General features: G+C 39.2%; 1 protein-coding gene across 2 annotated transcripts in view; it reads left to right on the top strand.

Moving 5' to 3' along the window:
- Positions 1 to 486: 486 nt before the first annotated feature.
- The window catches only part of kifap3b (kinesin-associated protein 3b), a 57,716-nt gene continuing 44,839 nt past the window's right edge, over positions 487 to 13,363 (top strand). For both annotated transcript variants that reach the window (XM_037546761.1, XM_037546762.1), the window contains exons 1-7: positions 487 to 680; positions 4,315 to 4,446; positions 5,147 to 5,298; positions 7,598 to 7,659; positions 7,783 to 7,924; positions 8,460 to 8,559; positions 11,479 to 11,603. In XM_037546761.1, the coding sequence (XP_037402658.1) occupies positions 649 to 680; positions 4,315 to 4,446; positions 5,147 to 5,298; positions 7,598 to 7,659; positions 7,783 to 7,924; positions 8,460 to 8,559; positions 11,479 to 11,603 (745 nt within the window). In that variant the 5' untranslated portion in view covers positions 487 to 648. The remainder of the gene's footprint in view (positions 681 to 4,314; positions 4,447 to 5,146; positions 5,299 to 7,597; positions 7,660 to 7,782; positions 7,925 to 8,459; positions 8,560 to 11,478; positions 11,604 to 13,363) is intronic.

The following is a 13,363-nucleotide window of genomic DNA, read 5'->3' on the forward strand; positions in this document are numbered from 1 at the left end:
GTGACCACTGATGAAGGACTAGAGGATGACCAACAGAAACTGTGCAGCACCAGATGAGCTGTCGTCTCTGACTTTACATCTACAAGGTGGACCGACAAGGTAGGAGTGTCTAATAGAGTGGACAGTGAGTGGACACAGTGTTTAAAAACTCTGTCTGATCCACTCATAACAGCACAACACACCACCACGTCAGTGTGACTGCAGTGCTGAGAATGATCCACCACCCAAATAGGACCTGCTCTGTGGGGGTCCATGGGGGTCCTGATCACTGAAGAACAGGGTAAAATAGGGGTAACAAAGTATCAGAGAAACAGATGGACTACAGTCTGTAACTGTAGAGCTACAAAGTCCTCCTAGGTGGTCAGTGGAGCTGATAAAATGAGCACTGAGTGTAGAAACAAGAACGCGGTGTTAATGTTAAGGGGGCACGGTTTAGCGCTTCCTTTCCTCCGGGCCGGTAGATGGCCCTCGTCCGCAGCGCTGTGTGGAGCGGCTCGGTGAGCAGGGCGGATTTGGGGAGTGGTGCTCTGTGAATGACCGGGATAAAATCATCCGCTACTTATCATCAGATTTAAACACGGTGAATGTTCATTTAGTGAGGAGAAACTAAAGCGGCCGTCCTGGGTTTCATATGAACGGGATAAAACCATGCAGTCGGACGATGCTCAGTATTTGAAACGGTAACGTTTACTGTTATCATCATTATTATTATCATTAATATCATCATCAGCTGACATCGAGCCAGCCAGACTATAGAAGCCAGACTGAGCTCAGATCTCTATAATCAAAGCATCTTAAATTATCGAGGCAGAAATGGGCTTTTTATTCGCCAGCTCATCGAATTTTCCGTTCCACCTTAAATGGTACAGCAGTTCCATTATAACGCGTCAGGCGCTAGAATGGAACTGCTGCACCATTTAAGGTGGAACGGAGCAATTCGAATGAGCAGCTGACTTCAGGTCCGTCTTAAACCAGATATAACCTACATCGATGTTCTTGCATTTAATACCTTCAAACCTAGTTCGGGATGTCTGTTTGGTGTCTCTCCTCCTCTTGTCTCCTTCTGGCTGGTGTCCCGGTGTCCCAGCGTCCCAGACCCACCCATACACAAAACTGAGAGATGGCAAAACATGGATTTCAAATATGTGACATACGTGAAATCCACATATATGTCCATTTATGCCCACATATGTGACATATATGACAACTTATTTGAAATTGGCCAATTCCGAACATGGGACGAAGCTATGTTTCAACCATTTATCAGCATATACACACATCACATACATACATATTACAATATATCACTGCTGTTGGAACAAAACCTCATATCTCCATTTTTGTCGTGTTTCAGTTTTTGACATCATTTGAAAGAACTCCTCATCCTATATATTGTGTGTAAATGTCATAATGAATGGACCAAAATAAATGACCCAAAATGACTTGGAAAGACGTCTGGTTCCATTGACTTGCATTAAAAGTGGAGTCAGTTTTTTCCTTCTTCTGTAAAGTTACCATTTTGGAGATATGAGGTTTTGTTTCGACAACAGCGAAATGATAGAAAGCATTATTTATATATGGATGGCATGTGTTACTCATATATGCTGTCTTCATGTTATATTATATTATATTATATAAGATTTTTTCACTGAGTGTATGATTCTGGTGCATTTCATTTTTTTGCTTTTTTTGTCTGTATCAGACATATATTATGCATAAATGCCCCCCCCCCCCTCCCAATTAGACGTATATGTATGATCCATAACTTGTGTGTATGTCCAATATTTGGCACTTACATATGTGTACGCTACATATATGTCCATATATTTTGGCATATATGCCCGACCCTTGAGGATACATGTGCATATATAGTCATATATCAGGTTTCTATATGAGCAGATTAAGCCCAAGTGTGGTTTTAATTGTGCTATTAGTACCATTAGTGTTGCAGTTTAGTCCCAGGCAAGGGTTAATCCATGTCCAGGACACCAGCTGTCTGAGTTCAACTGCTGTTTTGGAGGTCAGAGTCATCAGCTGGACCACTCTGAAGGGCGTAGGCTTCTGTAGCATGTTCAGCATGCATAGCATTTCAATGCTGTAGGAGAGGAATCTGTTTTAGGACTGTCATGATTAAAAGGGAATTCCACAGATTTTCCAAGTTTTCCTCATCATTCAGTCCTTGAGATGTGAGCAAAGATCAGAGGCGTTTCATGTGAAATGATGTACTGCCACCCCAGATTTTCTTTAGAATGGTGGTGATAGTAACCCGATGTAGTAGGGATGCACTGATATGGGAATTGTGTGCTAAAATCCTGTGTTTCATGCTGATGCAGATGCACAAACATTAATAACGCGGCAGTTTGGACTACGTCTAACTGGACCAGCATAGCGTAGAGAGAGAACATTTATTTCTGTAGGTTGTGGATGGAGTAATATGAACAAAATGCAGATATATAAATGTTCTGCTCTTGCGGACTACATTAAATATGTCAGCATATATCAGTTTGAAATATCCATCAAATCTAAGCATCTGTGTGATGGTGATTTATTTTTGTAACAGTGTTTTTAACAGTGGTGGATGAAGTACACAAATCATGTACTTGAGTTAAAGTAGAGACACCCAAGGTAAAATATTACTACAGTAAAAGTAAAAGTTTCTTCCTTTAGACCTCCACTTAAGTAAAACTACTAAAGTATTTACCTTCAAATGTACTTAAGTATCAAGAGTAAAAGTACTAAACTATCAATTAACTTAGTTTAACTTAGTTCCAAGTTTAAGTTGAATAAAAACTGGCTTTAAACTCAGGATCACAGATGAGCTCCTTTACTATGTTGATCTGTAGGCCTCTGTTCATAAACATAAACCAGCCCAGACTAATTTACTATAAAATGAAATGGTGTTTGTAGAAATTCAGAAAAAAGCCGCGTCAGTCTCGACTGCATATGTGGACATATTTCTATATTGTGCTCTATTTACAGAAAGTTAGGTTAGTTCATCATTTATGTTGAACAGACTCTCCCAAAATTTTACGCTGCTGCTCTGACGTTGAACCGTGTGCTGCACTGGGTCAGTATGACCAACAGGTCAAAACCAGCTCTAAACAAAGTGACCGCTGTGCCCTGATTGGAGTTCTTGCTTTGTGCTTCTTTTGTTTTGACATGTTAAGTTTTTATACGCACAGAAACCAAAAGGAACGACAGATTTCTCAAAATGTAGTGGAGGAAAAAGTCAGATATTAGACTCTGAAATGTAGTGGAGTGAAAGTGAAAAGTCACCCAGAATGGAAAAAGCTTCAGTACAGATGCACGAGAAGCTACTTAAATACAGAAACTAATTACATTTACTCAGTTACTGTCCACCAATGATTTTTCTATACCGATATAATTCCGGTGTCATTATGCATGACTAAAATATATATATGTTTTTATTTACTATCCAAACCAACAGTGAACTTACACGAGTCATCTGAGTTTTTATGTTAGAATATTGATGGTAAAATAGTGAAAAGTTTTCTTTTAGGACTGTTTTGCCTCATAACGCTCTGTATGTACCTCCCCACCATAAATGTATTCAAAAATAAGTTTTCGACCAAAACTTTCTTACAAATATCAGAAAATAATGTCCCAGACATCAGGCAGCGTGTTCGTAACCATTTAGTGAAATAACATTCATCTACAACGCAGCAGATAACATCAGACTACTCTGAATGAATTTCTTTACATCTTAAAACATTTAGTTATGAAAATGTCTTGAAAAATTTGGGGGAGTTCCGCTTTAGTTATTTAAAAAGAATCAACTAAAACGTATTGGTTGGCAAAAACTACTAAAACAGAACACCTGTAAATTTGTCTGTTGATAATGTCTTTTTAATTCTCCTACACTCCTAAACAAAAGATGGTTCTTCAAGGGTTCTTTAGTCCAAAAAATGGTTCTACATAGAACCATGACACTCAAAAGAACCCTTTGGATCATAAAAGTGTTTTTCAGATTAATGGAAAATGTGCTGTAGATGGTTCTATATAGAACTTTTTTGAAAAGGGTTCTAAATAGCACCAAAAAGGCACCAAAGAACCTGATATAAAACCCTTTTTGCTAAGAGAGTACTGCTCTTTTACAGTAAGAAACAGAGCCAGGTGTAAACACGCATATCTGTACTTTTTAATGGCTTTCTAGTATTTTTCAGTCCTTGAAAGACCTTTGTGGGTTATTATTGTTCAGTTCAAGTCATTTTTTATTGTTGGACTGATTTAATAATCCCTGATTACTCATTTACTCATAGCCCTGTTCTTTTTTTCTTGTTTTGTCTTTTTCAGGAAGGTGAAACCTGGGAATATAGACGTGCATCCCACTGAGAAAGCCTTAGTGGTTCACTATGAGGTGGAGGCGTCCATCCGGGGCGAGAGAGGAGATGCTGTGCATGAGGAGAGAAAGGAGTGTCAAAAAATGTGAGCAATAATCTTTGAATATCATGAGTGTCGTGTTTGATGTGGAACTGGTGCCCTTGCAGTTTTAAGTCTGGGTGAGTTTTATGTCATCTTGCTTGTTGGTGGTCTTTTAGGTTACGTTCACATTACCAGGCTGACGTGGCACAAATCAGATTTTTTGCCTTAAAGTGACTCAGATCTGATGTTTTCAGGACTGTGTGGACACAAATCTGATCTTTTCAAATTCGACCTGAGCCACTTTCATATGTGGTCCTGAATCGGATACGTATCCGATTCGTGGCCATGTGACCTTAATGTGACCCTCAGATCTAAATTCATGTGCTTTTTTTCCACTGATCGTGACCATCATTCAGCGTTACCATGGCAACAGCGCCGAACAGCCTGTAAACGGAGGAAAAGCAGCTTCTCTCACCTTTTTCTCCTTCGTCTGGCTCTAATAATGAAGCTGACAGCTGATCAGAGTTAATGATCTTCTCAGCGAAGCTCGTTCTGCTCGTTAGTTTCTGCTGATGATGCAGTGATTCAGTCACGTGACGTTACTGAGCAGGATGAGCTCATAATGACAGATTTGAGTCACTGACCTAAACGAGTGTGAAACATCATGTCAGAGAGATTTGAGCAGAAGATGGATTTGACCAGCGAGGCTTGTAATGTGAACGTTGTCTTAGTGCTCTTGCGCCTGTTCTCTGTTCTGCTGCAGTATTCGACTGAAGAGTCTTAACGCCAGCACTGACGTAGCCTTGCTGGCCAGGAAGGTGGTGGAGGAATGCAAGCTCATCCACCCCTCCAAAGTGGCCGAGGTGGAGCATCTGCTCTTCTACCTGCAGAACCGAAAGAAACCCGGCAGTAAAGGTATTATAGCAAGGGTTAAACCCAGTATGTCCATAAAAACGTTCTGAAAACTTTAAAGCAAAAAAATGCTCTGTACTGCTCTTTGCTTTGCCAGATAAATTGTTTAAAACGGTTCACCTGGGCGCTAAATGTGTTAGTGCCCATAAAAACATTATAGAACATTAGAATGAATGCAAATAAACATATTATGAAGGACTGATCAGATGAACTAGCTATTGAATGGTAACTGTAAATACTGGTCTTAAATAGTTAAGGTACACTACGTGGCCAAAAGTATGTGGACATCCCTAATAATTATTGAGATCTGGTATTTCAGCCACACCCATTGCTAACAGGTGTATAAAATCATGCATATAGCCAGACAGTATCTCCATAGACAAACACTGGCAGTAGAATGGGTCATACTGAAGAGCTCAGTGACTTTTTAATGAGGCGCTGTCATATAATGGCACCTCAAGTCAGTCTGAGAAATGTCTGCCCTGCTAGATCTGCACCAGACAACTATAGGTACTATTACTGTGAAATGGATGAGTTTAGGAGCAACAACAGGTCCATCAAGTGTTGAAGCATGTAGTGCCTAATAATTGCTCTGTCCTCCGTTGCATGTTATGTACTGTTATTTAATGTAGTGTTTGCTTTGTCAGATAAACTGCTTTTTAGAGCTAAATGACATGTAATTTAGTCACTGTTTCTCAACCCAGTTAACACACAGTGTAGAACAGGTGTACTGTGAGATGTTTGTGGGTGAACAGTAGCTGCTCTTTGAACAGAGCAGTTACACTGATGCGTTTGAGAAATGTTGGGAAAAACTCTATTGCAGTCTTCGTAGTTCAGATACAATTCCATTAACCGTAAATATTGTTGGCTCAATAATTTGGCTGCACTTTGTTGGGAAACGTATATTATTAAATATTCTCAGTTTTGCCTTTAATTTGCTGTGCTTTGTGAACGATTCACTTGGAGGACGTGACAGAAGCCGAGAGACACACAGACCTTTAATTCAGTGTTTAAATAATATTTTTTCTCTTCAAAGTAAAGAGAGTAATTTTAGCCATCTTTCACCTCTAGTTACATTCATGTGGAGCAGTAAAGGCTGAAATATTTCCCAAATATGGTGGCCACGACAGAAAAAACGCACAACTGAAACCCAAGGACCATCGAGAATAGATTATTTTTCACTGTGAGAAACTTGAAAGAGGTCTAATACTCTCTGATTATGCTGGATTCAATCATATATCTTTAATAATGTAATTTCAGTGGTGTTTGGATTTGGTAGAGGTCTATGTAAGTCAACAGTAAACAGTAATATGTAAGCATATACACGATCAGGCATAACATTATGACCCTGTCCTTGTTTCTACGCTCATTGTCTATTTGATCAGCTCCACTTACTGTATAGCTGCACTTTGTAGTTCTACAGTTACAGACTGTAGTCCATCTGTTTCTCTGATACTTTGTTACCCCCTTTTACCCTGTTCTTCAGTGGTCAGAACCCCCATGGACCCTCACAGAGCAGGTACTATTTGGGTGATGGATCATTCTCAGCACTGCAGTCACACTGACGTGGTGGTGGCGTGTTAGTGTGTGTTGCTGGAGTGTTTAAACACTGTGTCCACTCACTGTCCACTCTATTAGGTCACTCCTACCTTGTGGGTAACATCTTGTAGATGTAGAGTCAGAGACGACAGCTCATCTGCTGCTGTACAGTTTGTGTTGGTCCTTCATCAGTGGTCACAGGATGCTGGACCTATTCTAATAATTACATAAAAGAAATGTAGAAGTGATATAAATAGTATAGTAAACAGAGCTGCGAAGGTGTGGACTATCACAATAACACAGTAGGTCACAAAATACATTATTTCTGACATCTAATAAGTTAGAACAGACAAAATAGTGCCATGTTGAAAATATGCTGTAAAGAAATCCACTGATTTTTACCCAACATTTCACATGCTGCACTGCACTAAATCCAGTTAAACAGGACAAATTTTGCTTTCTTTATTATCAAACTTGCAGGTGGGAAGAGTTTTTAAGTACTGACGGTTTCCACAATATACTCAGAAAAGCTTAGTGTCACATATTATGACGTAATTCATCACATTAATGACAAATATTGGCATATTGCCCACCTCTTACAGTAAATGTATATAGTAATAGTATAATGACTGTAAACTCACTGTAATACTGTATAGATCCTGTCTTAAATGATTAAAGTTGTTTTTGCAGTTGTTCACCGTGATTCCACTCATCGTTTCGTTTCAGAGATGTCTCAAATATTTCTTTTGTTTTCACTCATTAGCTGATAAAGAAGAGAAGAAGCTCATGAAACCCAGAGAGCTCACCCCATTTGAAGGGATGGAGGTATGGAGTTCCTAAATGTTCCTAAATGATGGAAAATGCGTGTTTTGGTGCCTTTTATTCTTCAGTGATCCAGTACGGAGCCGTTTCCAGCACTTAACCTCTGTACTTTCTGCTCTGTTTCAGATTGATGAGGAGGCCAACATTAATAAGATAGATGAATATGTGGAGCTGTTGTATGAGAACATCCCTGAAAAGATCAGAGGCTCCACCCTTATCCTGCACCTGGCCCGCAACCCAGACAACCTGGAGGAGCTGCTACGTAACGGTAACAAAACAATACAGTGCATTAAAGGGGAACTCCACCAGTTTTCCAAACTTTCTGCTTGATTCATACATTGAGATGTAATGAAAATCATTCAGAGTGGTTTGATGTGAAAGACAAACAAGTTTGTGCACCTCTGTTTTAGAGGCTTTTCAGACGTCTGGTTCCTATCAGCACCACTGTGAACAGTTCTGACTCTGTAAATTTCACTAAGGGGTTGCATTTCACTGTCAAAGCCTTTTTTAATATCTCACATCTATCTTTACAGAAAGACACTTTTAAAGTTTAGTGGACTTCCCCTTTAGGAATCAAAAGGCCGTATGAATACATTAGGTTTTCTAATTATTACTTATTTATACACATATACACACGCACATATGTGTGTGTGTGTGTGTGTGTTTGTGTATTTTATATATATATATATATATATATATATATATATATATATATATATATAAATAATGAGTATATTGACTATGACAATAGACAGTTGTAGAGTGAGATACTAGTTGTGTGATCTGTGTTTGTGTATGTTCAGAAACTGCGTTAGGAGCTCTGGCTCGAGTGTTGAGAGAAGACTGGAAACAGAGTGTGGAGTTGGCCACCACTATCGTCTACGTCTTCTTCTGCTTCTCCAGGTATCTGTCCTCTGTCTGAATTACCCTTTGCCATTTAAAGAGACTGTGCTAATTGGTGGGATGTAAGCTTCCATTACTTTTTTAGCTACATTAGCCTCGTAGCTCCAGTATACTAAACTATAGAAACGTCAGACACCAAACTGGTCTTGGATCAACTGCAGTTCAGTTTAAATGGTCACTGTTTTCAATTCTATGAAAATAATTTAGTTGCAAATTCACATATAAAATAATTCTAATCTTTTATCAGTTTCAAACTGTGTATAGAAAGTTGTAAAAATTAAGAAATTGAAGATGAACCTGCAGAACTTTTACATTTTATATTCAGAATGCTACATATTCAAAGAACAGTGATCACTGATCTCGTAGCTATTCATAGAAACATTATGGTGTGAAATTACTGTAAATAGACAGTTACACTTTTTACCATCTTATAACTTCTTGTTGACCTCAAAGTACTTAAAAATATGAATAAACCACAGGATTGTGTTTTGATGACAACGTCATAACATTTCAGTCTACACTGTGTAATTATTATTGAATATGTTACTAATATGACCGGGGGGGGGTTGATTCTTAGATGCATCGTGATGCGGATGTGGACGATCTGAATTGAGTCACAAATTTCAGAAATCGATTTTCTGAATATTTAATGTGTAACATAATGATGACAGAATGTAAAAGGGGGAACTTGGAAGTGCAGAAGTGCAGCGCCCAGACAGTCTGTGGCGGCACATAACAGAAACACACATGGATGATTGAGAAATCTGACCAGCTCTGCATTAAAGCCAGGTTAGGTCAGGAGTCACAGACCAAATGCTCAGAAGAGCCGTTTTGTCCATTCAACAAAAATCAGACCAGCTTGGGAGCCGCAGCATTTGATGTCCAGTATATCTCAGTATGTGCTGATGTCCTAGTATAGGCTGAAAAATGATGAATGAAAACACCTACTTACTGTACGCTGCTTTAAGCTTTAGCTACAGCCGCTTTCCTCCCGTCTCCGCCAGGACACTTTTCCTTAAAAGTAGATCGGTTTCTTGTAAAATGTCTCTCAATGTTCAGCTGTTTTACGAGGCAGAAGTCGCTTCTTATTCTCCAGCTTCTTGTTTGAATTTTTCCTGTTCCACCTTAAATTCTGCCTGAGGCGCCAGAGTGTAAATGCGTACAATTTTAAGGTGGAACAAGAAAAATTGAAAGAGAAGCGACTTCTGCTTCGCAACTTTTTTAGTGTTTGACAGTCTCTCGTTGCAGATTTAACATACCAGGAAAATGCGCTGCTTATAAATGTGAATAAGTCCATTCGTCTCCAAATATTCGCCTTAAATCTCTCTTTTGCCTTTTCATTAGTTTCTAGTGGGGCGAGACTCTGCGTTGCTAGGTGACCAGCAGTCTGCATGCCAGGGGAAAAGGGACCTGGATGAGACCCATACTTTATGCAAGTTGTGTCACACTAAACTAAAATATTTGGAAAACGGCAAACATGAGAAACCATAATTACCGTTTCCACCCGTTTTCCTATCAGTTGTACTTGCTGCCAAACAGAGGACCGTCGAGCAAGCGATGTCAAAGCTTCCACCCCACTCAGAAGCTAATTCTATTGCAACCTTTATTGTCTCACCTAGCTACTAGCCAAAAGACAAAGAGAGAGATTTAAGACGAAGGGATTTGCATTTATAGTCTCTTCAGCTGATTTCCTGATGCGTTTAATCTGCAACAAGAAAAACAGTCAAACACTAAAAAGTCACGAAGCTGAAGTCAGTTTCTCCCTCGCCAGCTTCATGTTCAAATTTTTCCGCTCCACAAAAAAATCTGTGTCCGGTCCGTGACCTCTTCAGTCACCAAATCAAATTCTCTAGTGCTGCACTGACACCATCAGAAGAATGAAAAAGGCGTCGTTTCCTGTTCTGCTCTCTCACACTTCAACACATCAGCCAAGTATGAGATTGAAGGCATTTTAAAGCAGTGAAATCATTTCACTGCGCGGTGCTCCAGGGTTTCAGATCAGCATGACTGATTTTGGCTTTGTGAGTGAGGCACGTTGACTGATCACTTGGGAATCAGGCAATACATGGCTTGAGTAGCCTTTTAATGTACCTGTAATGTCTCAGTTCATTTTCAGCTTAGTAATATAACAGTAGTGGGCAATATGACCAAATGGATACTTAGACAACAGAAATTCACAATACTTCAAGAAGTTTGATGCATGGTCTATCACAATATATATATATATATATATATATATATATATATATATATATATATATATATATATATTTTAGGCACAACAGAGCATTTTGCATCAAAAACCACTCTGAATCACTTTAAGAATGACAGAAATTTAGGAACATTTTCTGGAAATCCCCATTAGGTTGAAAAAGGGTCACCTTTTGAGTGCACCCTGGTTTAACTGCGTGATTATATTTTAGTGTATTGCACTGTGTAGTGTAGTTTATTGTATTGTATTATACGGCACAGAGTTCTGTGTTCAACTCTGTTCCCTTTTGGGGGACTTACAGTGACTTTTGTTTCTAGCAGTATCTGAGCTCAGGACCGTCTTTCTCTCTAACCTAATGGTAACTAGCAAAGATACTTTCTCTAGACAGATAAAGCACTTTCTGTAAGTACCTCTGGATAAGAGCATCTGCTAAATGATGTAAATGTGCTCTTCTCTATGCATAGATAATAGTGTGTCCTGTAATGTCACAGACCATATAATCAAGTCTTTTACAGATCGCTGAAAGACTCTACGCGGTTTGAGGCAGGTGTGTGATTTAGTTGTGGCTGATGGGGGTAAAGTGGTTGTGGGGACTGTGCACTTTTTGCTGAAGCATCGCTTTAATGGCTGAGTCAGTGTGTATGGAGTTCACTGGAGGATGAATGATCTTGAACTTTAAAGGCTGATTTAATGGCTTTGCTTTGCAGCTTCTCTCAGTTCCACGGGCTGATCACGCACTATAAGATCGGTGCTCTGTGCATGAACATCATTGAACATGAGCTAAAGAGATATGATCTGTGGCAGGATGAGCTGGACAAGAAGAGCAAGGCTTATATCCTTACTGCAGTCTCTGTCTGTCTGTCTGTCTGTCTCTCTGTCTGTCTCTCTCTCTCTCTCTCTCTACTTCCAAATGATTCCAACAATAAGATAACTGATAACAGTGGCAGATATTGTTTTATGTTATATTTTACTTTTAATTTTGTACTCTAATAGTTTTAGGTAAACAGTGCTTTAATGACTGATTTGTCCATTTTCAATAAATGGTTCTATAAAGAACTGAACACTCAGAGAACCCTTTGTATGATGAAAGGGTTTTTGACATTGTGAAATGGTCCTTCAGACCGATGGACGATGTCCTGTAGATGGTTTTATATAGAACCTTTTTTTAAAAAAAGCGTACTATGTAGCACCCTAAAGTGTTCTGGTATTGTTATGATGTCAACCTTGTAACAATAGAAAAACCCTTTTTGGAGCTATATAGAACGCTTTTCAAAAAGGTTCATTTAGAACCATATTCAGCACATTCTACATCAATCTGAAGAACCATTTCACAATATCAGAAACCCTGCAATCATGCAAATGGTTCTCTGAGTGTTCAAACTTCTATATAGAACCAATTTCTTTACCAATGAACCCTTGAAGAACTTTTTTAAAGTGTTTGGTCGACACCGGCTACCAAAACAATAACACGTGCAATATGACCAGAGGATAAGATTCTACAATTGATATACAGTATTGTATATAGAGAGAAATGAAAATGAAACCAGTCCGTCATTGGAATGAAGTATTTAATCACCTGATAGAGGCCTGTCAGAGTAACAAATCAGAAGCAGATCGATGAAAATCAGTCACTGAGTGCGTTTACATGCACTCAATAATCTGATCATAATCCGATTTCTGCAGTTATCCGATTATTCAAATGGTTGTGTTAACACCATACTCCGATCTAGAAATCCTAATAAGAAATCCGATAATGAGGCTGGATTTTAGCTCAGTAATCAGCTTTCTCAGTGCTGTGAACTCTTACTCTGATTTCTTTCGGATTTCTCAGTCTGTGAATGTGCAGAAGAGACAACCCAGAAATATCGTCGCCTCGAGACGCAGCAAAACAACTACATATTTGACAAAATAAAGGATTTAAAAATTCTTCATCTTCTAGATGATTTATGTTTGTATTTTCAGGTAATTTGGCGCAATGTTTAAAAAAATGCCACAGAATGAAGTTTGGGTTTTACGTTGCGTTTACGTCACGTCTTCTTCTGTGAGCTTATTGGCTGGTTGTAAGGCAGAAATGCAATTACTGTCTGATTCATGTAGACCTGGAGCTTCCCCATTATCTGATTACTCAAGTGTGTGTAAACGCGTGTAACGTGGAGCAAGGAGGCGGACGCATACGCTGAGAGAAGTGACTTTTATTGAGAGCAAATCCAGGGTCGTGGTCATGACAGTCCAAATTGGTAGCCAATACGAAGAGCAGGAGGGACAGACATGACAAAGCACACAGAAATCCAAATACTGAGCGGAACAAGCAAAACAAACACGTCAAACAAAGACCAACAAGAAACTTAACAAGAAACCAACAAGGCTTAAATACAAGGGTTAACGAGGGACAGGCGGAAACACAGGTGGGTCACAAAACAAGGGGCTGGACTAAAAACCAAAACAAAGAAGCACATGGACAGGACTGGGAAGTAAACATAAGACGAGCACATGGACAGGACTGGGAAGTAAACACAAGACGAGCACATGGACAGGACAGTTAGGGGCCAATCGTGACAACGCATCGATCGCCTTACTGACAAAATCAGATTT

This window comes from Pygocentrus nattereri, chromosome 17 (genome assembly GCF_015220715.1).
Source record: "Pygocentrus nattereri isolate fPygNat1 chromosome 17, fPygNat1.pri, whole genome shotgun sequence".
NCBI lineage: Eukaryota > Metazoa > Chordata > Actinopteri > Characiformes > Serrasalmidae > Pygocentrus > Pygocentrus nattereri.